The sequence below is a fragment of the Marmota marmota genome, unplaced genomic scaffold (genome assembly GCF_001458135.2).
Source record: "Marmota marmota marmota unplaced genomic scaffold, marMar, whole genome shotgun sequence".
Taxonomy (NCBI): Eukaryota; Metazoa; Chordata; class Mammalia; order Rodentia; family Sciuridae; genus Marmota; species Marmota marmota.
Genome location: NW_025999842.1, coordinates 64,164,262 through 64,172,155, shown reverse-complemented (window position 1 = coordinate 64,172,155; position 7,894 = coordinate 64,164,262). Strand labels below are relative to the sequence as shown.

At 36.2% G+C, this 7,894-nt stretch overlaps 1 protein-coding gene across 1 annotated transcript in view; it reads left to right on the top strand.

Annotated features, from left to right (window-relative positions):
• Positions 1-7,894, top strand: part of Katna1 (katanin catalytic subunit A1) — a 43,299-nt gene that overhangs the window by 21,608 nt on the left and 13,797 nt on the right. Inside the window, exon 3 of the mRNA XM_015502129.2 lies at positions 2,153-2,335. Coding sequence (XP_015357615.2) covers positions 2,153-2,335 — 183 coding nt within the window. The remainder of the gene's footprint in view (positions 1-2,152; positions 2,336-7,894) is intronic.

The following is a 7,894-nucleotide window of genomic DNA, read 5'->3' as shown; positions in this document are numbered from 1 at the left end:
AACTTTTTTTTTTTTTTTTTTAAAGAGAGAGAGAGGCAGAGAGAGAGGGAGAGAGAGAGAACTTTAACATTTTTATTTTTCACTTATTGGCGGACACAACATCTTTGTTTGTACATGGTGCTGAGGATCGAACCCAGGCCGCACGCACGCCAGGCGAGCGCACTACCGCTTGAGCCACATCCCCAGCCCAATGTCAAACTTTTAAAAAAAATTTTTTTGTAGTTGTAGATGGACAGAATGCCTTTGTTTTATTTGTTTATTTTTATGTAGTGCTAAAGGTCGAACTCAGTGCCTCACGTGTGTTCGACAAGCACTCTGCCATTCAGCCTTGACCCCAGCCCTTATCTGCCTCTTTTTAAAGGTTTTTTGCTACTCTTCTGAGTGGATGTAACCTGCATAGTGAACCATGTGCTGATTGCTTGTTTTCCCTTTTTTCATTATTATAAATAAAGTTGCAGTGAATGTCTGTGAGTAAACCTTTTTTCCACTTTTTTATTTTAATTTCACAAGTAGAAATAAGAATAGTTGAGTCAGCCTGTGTTTTCATTTTCTTCCTTAAACAAGCCACATACATGAATGCTTCAGTGCTTTCACTTTCCTTTACTTCTGCTCGGATATTTGATGGCTTGTTTTCTTAGCCATCTCTCAGGCTCCTCTCCCTGCCACTGCCTTAAGCTAGGCCCTCATGTCTTTTTAACATCTGTAACCTACAAACATCTCCCTGCACTTTGCATTTTATCAGTACTTCTTTTTCAGTATTAGTCTAACCTTCTAAAACTGAACCTTTTCAGTGACTTCTTGTTGGCAGTTGGGTGAATCCACTGCAAATGTTTTAGAAGGATTAGTCTTGAACTTAGTTCAGACCTTCTTCTTCTTTTTTTTTTTTTTTTAAGAGAGAATTTTAATATTTATTTTTTAGTTTTCGGCGGGCACAACATCTTTCTTTGTATGTAGTGCTGAGGAGCGAACCTGGGCCGCACGCATGCCAGGCGAGTGAGCTACCACTTGAACCACATCCCCAGCCCCTCAGACCTTCTTCTTAAAAAACCACCTTACCTATAATACCATCTCTTAATCCACATTGTTACCTGTCAGGCTTGTCTCTTTATAGCCCTTTACATTGATTGAGTTCATTTTTATTTCTTTGCTTGCCTGCAGTTGTTCCCTCTAGTCTATCTAGTTCAAGTCCTGTGTTTACAGGCCCAGGTTGTTTTCTGTCATCATGAGGCCGTTCCCATTGCTTTGGCACTGGGTTTGTTTCATATCTTCTGGTAGATTTGCCTAGACTTAAATATCTTCTTTTGTTTGAAATATGCTCTGAGGTACTTGAGGATAGGATCCCCTTCCTTTTTTATTTTTTGCCCCCTTTTAATGGCCCTTGTGAAATCTAGGAGCATAGTAGGAGCCAAACAAATATTTCAGGTGCCAAATTCTGACACAGAAATAAAGGTGATGGATGTAAACGTACATGAGTTCTGTAACTGTCCACAGCTAGTGCTTATACCAGTATTTAAAAATGGGAAAATGATTAAAATGTTATTAATTAAACATGACAATTATTTTATTTTATTTTATTTTTTTTAAATAAATATTTATTTATTTATTTAAGTTCTCGGCAGACACAACATCTTTGTTTGTATGTGGTGCTGAGGATCGAACCCGGGCCGCACGCATGCCAGGCGAGCGTGCTACCGCTTGAGCCACATCCCCAGCCCGACAATTATTTTAAATAAAATGACACAAATTGCATATATACCAGTGGATAAATGTAAATTCAATATTTGTGCTATTTTCTTTTTTTGAATAAAACTCTCTTCTCTGATAATTGCTCTTTTTTCAGTTTCCAGCACTCAGCCTAATTTTTAATCATATTTTATGTATAGCAATGTCCTTTTTAAGTAGAGATGCCCATTACTTTCCCCATCATTATTTCTATAATATAACTGGACTGCTTTTGTCTCATTAAATCACCACAGCAGCTGTATCAGATTGAAACTTCAGGTTTTAGTTTTAAACATCCTGAGATTTCTTCAGTCCTGTCTTGGTGTTCAGTTTTTGCCTTGGCTTTTTTAGTTCATGAATCTAACTTACATTCTTTGTTCATATTTGGACCAACTCTAGGAGATGATGATTTTAATGATTTTGTTTGATTAGACCCTCACCAGGACCTAGAAAACGCCAGTCTCCTCAGTATGGTGACCCTAAACCACATGGTAACCGCCCAAATACAACTGTCAGAGTTCACCGTCCATCTGCACAAAATCTTCACAATGATAGAGGGAAAGCAGTTCGTTGTCGTGAAAAGAAAGAACAGAATAAAGGAAGAGAGGAAAAGGTAAATGTTACTGATTTTCACAAATGAAAGAGTTATTTTTTAACCTTAAAAATGAAGACTTTTACAAAAAAGAACAATGAAGGCTATACATAATTTTAGTAAGTTTTAATCATCAGTTTGCCATAAAACCTTTGTCCTTCTACTCCTAGTCTGAGACTTTGCCCAATCACCATTCAACAAATATTTTGATATTGTTTCAAACTAGCAAATAATAGTACAAAGAATTTCCATATATTTTTACCTAATTTTACCAATTATTAATACTTTGCCCTTTTTGCTTTTCATTTATTTTCTTTGTATATATTTTCTCCTGAACCATCTGATAATGAGTTGTTGGTATAATGCCTCTTTACTCTTTTGATATTTTAGAGTGTAGTTCCTAAGTATCAGAACATTGTTTTATATAAACATAATACAATACTAAAATCTGTGAGTATTACATTGAGACAGTGCTGTCATCTAATCTGCAGGCCTTCATGAAACTGCCAGTTATTTACAGCTCTTCCTTGTCACACTCTGGGTCAGGATCCAACATAGAACTATACATGGTTTGTTGGTTTGTTAGTATCTTTTAATATGAACATTTCCTTAGCCTTTTTTTTTTTTTTTAACTGGCATTTTTGAAGAGTACAGGTCATTTGTTTTATAATGTTCCTCCATTTGGGTTTGTCTGATTTTCCTCATGGTTAGATTATCATACCACTGGAATGATATTGTGTTCTCTCATAAAGCACAGGATGTCTGTTTGTCCTGTTACTGGTGAGAAATTGGATCACTTGACTAAGGTGGTATCTTCCAGTTTTTTTCTGCTACATGCTTACTATTTTAACATTTGTAATAATTTCTGAGGAGACACTTGAGACTATGTAAATATCTTGCCTTCTCATCAACATTTCGTCCACTTGTTTTAGTATTCTTTGATTCTTGACTAAACTGTTTCCATGCTGATTACAAAATCATGGCTTTCTAATGCCATTATTTCTTCCATGTTAGTTAATTAGCATTCTACTATAAGGAACAGCTTTGTCTTTTTTCTCTTCATTATACCTATGTGGAGTCATGGATTCTTGTTTAGAGCATGGATTTTATATAACATGGATTCTCGTTTTATGTAATCTGTTCCTATCATTATTATTTTAACACTGACACCTCCCCACCCCCCACAGGGGATTGAACCCAGGGCCTCACACATGGTAGCCAAGTGCTTTACCATCGCAGCCCTCATTATTATTTTGATGCTTAAGTTGTCTAAGATTTGAGAAGGGGGAGACCTTTGATACTAGATCCTATGTCTTTTGACATGTACCCTACATTCTCTGAGCACCTTATTTTCTGGCATAATGGGGGTGTTCAGGCTCATCTTGTACTTTCCTTGCCTTTTTCCTGAAATTCTCATTTCTCCAAGGGAGCCTTGGGCCCTATTAGTGGGTAATATATTTAGAAATCAAGATTTTTATGCTAATGACTAGTGTTTAAGGGCTTAACCTGTCTAGGAGCATATGGGAATCTAGGAACTTAATTTCTGTCACCACTATTTCCACCTGTTCTTCTCATCCCCCGCCCAAGACTGTAAAGCACAGGGTGACTTATATGGCTTGCTATGCCAAAAGAACCCCTCTTTGCCACCTGGGCAAGTCAGACACTGTATAGCAAAAGGTAAAGTCCTCAGTGCTGCTCCTGTCCAGTCCTTTCCAAAACATCAAATCAGCCCCTCTGCTTTAATTTCTTTCTCTGATTTTCAACCTAGCCTTATAATTCTGCATGAAAATTTCATCCAGTAACTAGCAAAGTCTCACCTTTTTGTTGACAAATATATAGGTGCTAATTTCTGGGTGTCACTTACCTTTATAAATGTGGATAGTCAGTTCCTTTGAGATTCCTTTATTGAGATTATTTCTAATGGGGTAATCCTATAGTCTTATATTCCTGCAGTTCCAGCAACAGTAGTTCTGTTTTAGTTTCTGAACAAGAAATAAGATGGAAAAGGTGGCTATTGAACCTAGTCTTATGGAGCATTATGAATACCAGGGTTGTCCTGGCCTGTCTAGTGATTGGATTCTAAACCCTGTAACTATCTGTGGTCTGTGGAGCTCATCGTCCTCTACCTTTTACATTCATATCGACTTTTATATCCTGAGATATGATATTTAACCTGAGGTAATACTATCAACAAATCCATTAGCTGGGAAAAGCTTAATATAATCTGCATGTTAAGGCAGGAATACATAGCATGGCGATGAAGAGTGTGGGTTTTGGATTTAGGTAGATCTGTGTTTAAGCTCCAGTCTGCTATTTCTGATGGTGTTACCTTATCAGTTTTTCTAAATTTATCTCTTCAGATATAAAATAAAATCTTTCTCTCTTTGATTTTTTCTTTCCTCCATGCGGGGATTGAACTCAGTGTTTTGTGCATGCTGAGAACATGTTCTGCCACTGAGCTACACCTCCAGTCAAGATATGAAATTATAATAGCACTAGTTTTTGTGAGACTAAATGAGATGACTTTCTTCTAGTACATTGGGAATACTCAATAAATGTAGCTATTATTTCCCCAAATATTTCAGATAAAATGAGAATATACTATATTTGCTGTTGGATTAAACAGTTTTACTAATGCATGGATTTTTAAAAAGAATCTTGAGATATTTTAGGAGTTAATAACTACATTCAAATGTTCTTTAATTTATCCAAATACCGAAGTAGAAATATTAAGTTAAAAGTACCCCCCCAAAAAAGGATAGGACGAAAATAGAAGGACCCTATCTCAAAATAAAACATAAAAAAGAGCTGGAGATACAAGTAGTAGACCTCTTGCTTGGCCAAGTCCTGGTTTCAAGCCCTATTACTTGGAGGGAAAAAAGGACAAAAGTAAGTCCCAGAGGGAGATACACGCTCATGTGTATTTACTGATGAAAAATAAATAAATAAAGGTTAAAGTATTTTAACCTTCAGTTTATATACTTTTTTGACCACCCATTAATTCTTTATTAAGGAGCAGAGAAGGAGAAGAATGTATAGAAAGTAAACATAAATCAGCAGCAGTATGAGAAATTCTTATCTGTCTTTGCTGAGTATAGGCATTGCTATATATTTTCTAAACTACTTCTCTAGTGTTCTATTAGTTGTTGAGAGATGGGGTATTAAAATCTCCAATTATAATTATGGATTTGTCTTTCTTTCAGTTCTATCAGTTTTTGTCCATGAATTTTTCAGCTCTTGTGTTTGGATTGCTCTGTCTTCAATATATAATGTCCTTTTTATATTTTATCATTATATAATTTTTTCATTATATCATATAATGTCCCTTCTGTCTCTGTTAATTTTCTTGGTTCTGAAGTTTGTTTGATATTAAAAATAGTCATGACTGCTTTCCTTTGATTAGTGTTTCCCTGATACCTATTTTTTCCTTCCTCTGCCTCCAACTTGCTTATATAATTATATTAGAATAAGTGTCTGATGGTATTACCTTAATAAGTTATCATATGGTGAGATTATAGCATATGGTGAGATCATGTTTTAAAATCTATTATTCCAGTCTCTGTCTTTTTATTGATGTGTTTAGATCACTTTCATTAATGTAATTGTTACACTAGGGCTTAAATCTGTCGTTTTATTTTTGTTTGCTGGATATTCTGGGATTGTTTTTCCCCCTGTATTCTTTTTTCCAGCATTCTCTGGATTACTTGAAAATAACTTAGAATTTTATTTTGATTCATCTATAGCGTTTTTAGCCTATCTCTGTATAGCATTTTTAGTGGATGCTCAAGATATTTCATGTATATATTTCATGTATATGTGTGTGAGTATATATGGAATGTGTAGTGGTTTACCATTGTTGTCATGAGTTGAATGAAATGTAGAAATCCTACCTCTGTATTCCATTTCTCTTTCTATTTACAATTATCTTAAATATTCCCTCTCTGTACATTTAGAACCACTTCAGGCAGTATTATCATTTTTGCTTCAACTCTCACAGAATTTAGAAAACTGAAAATGGCAAAACGTGCCTGTTGTGCTTCTTATATTCTTGCTTATAATGTTTTCCTCCTTTCTGACTATCAGGCTTTCTTGATATATTTTTCCTTTCTGTTTAGAGAACTTAGTCATATTTCTTTTAGTTTTGGTCTCTTTGTTTCATCTGAAAGTGTTTTGATGTACTCTTTCTTTCTGAAGGATATAAGTTATATTGCTGGGTATAAGATTCTGAGCTGACAGTATTTATTTATACTTGTAAAATATTATACTACTTCACTCTTGCCTCCTTGGTTTCTAAGAAATGTGCTTTCATTGGAATAGTTTTTCTGTATAGGTAAGGTGTTGATTTTCTTTCACTGCCTTCAGTTTTTTCTTTGATTAGTTTTCCAAAGTTTAATTATAGGGTATGTTGGCATGGATTTCTTTTGGATTTCTCAGGCTTTCTGCATTTGTCTCTTTGTTTCAAACGTGTTCCTGTTTATTTACTGAAGCACTTAATAAGCTTTAAAATCTGTCAGAAAACTCTTTTTTAAAAAATATTTTTTTAGTTGTAGATGAACGCACAGTATATTTATTTTTATGTGGTGCTGAGGATCGAACCCAGTGCTTCACATATGCTAGGCCAGCGCTTTACTACTGAACTACAGCCTCAGCCCCTGTCAGAAAACATGTGTGTCATTTTGGTGTTGGGCATCTGTTGTCTTTTTTTTTTTTTCTCATTAGTTTGAAATCTTCATGGTTCTTGGTAAGAGTGATTTTTGTATTAAAACCTGGCCATTTGCATATTATTATGAGACTCTAGACAGAATTTACACCTGTTTTGCTGTCTAACACTGGTCTCAGAGGAACAGTAGGGGTACCAGTGCTGCTAGGAGGAAGCAGAAGTCCAGATTCCCTGGCAGGCCTCTTTTGACCCTGAGTAGGAGCAAGGTTCTTACTGTTGCTGAGCTGTGTTAGAAATCCTCCACATGACTTCCAGTGACACTGTGGTTGGGTGATCTCACCGTGATTCTCCTTATGTCCTCCTCTGACACTTACCCAGTTCCTCACTTACTGCCATGTAGTGGAGGTTCCTTTCTGGTCTCAACTGACTGGTGGTGATAGACGGGGGATGTTGTTACTGGTTGGTGTGCATGAAAGGTCCAGCTTCTTACTTGGCCACTATTGCCATCCAGTGGGGGTTTGAAGTACTTCATTATAAGTTTCCAAGAGAGAGTCTTAGTTTCTCCACTTTGCTGGCCTGAGTGGTACAGGGCCACAGCTGTTCTGTGGAATAGAGGGTTATTGTCTAAAGCTCCTGACTTGCTTCTTTGGTTACAGAAATCAGACTTCTGTCCATATTGGTGTTTTCAGGTTGCTGGCTTCTCAACTCCGAGTCTAGATATATGAAAGAAAAAGAAATCCCAAGGAACTCATACCATGTCCAAGTTCCCTGGCTGGTCTGCTGCGTTCTCCCAACCTTTGAATGATCTTATGTTTATTATATATATAATGCCCAAGGGGTTTAGTTCTTCCCAGTGGAAAGAATAGTGAGAAGCACATCTGCTCCATTTTCTGGAAATGAGAATCCAGCTTCCCCCCCCC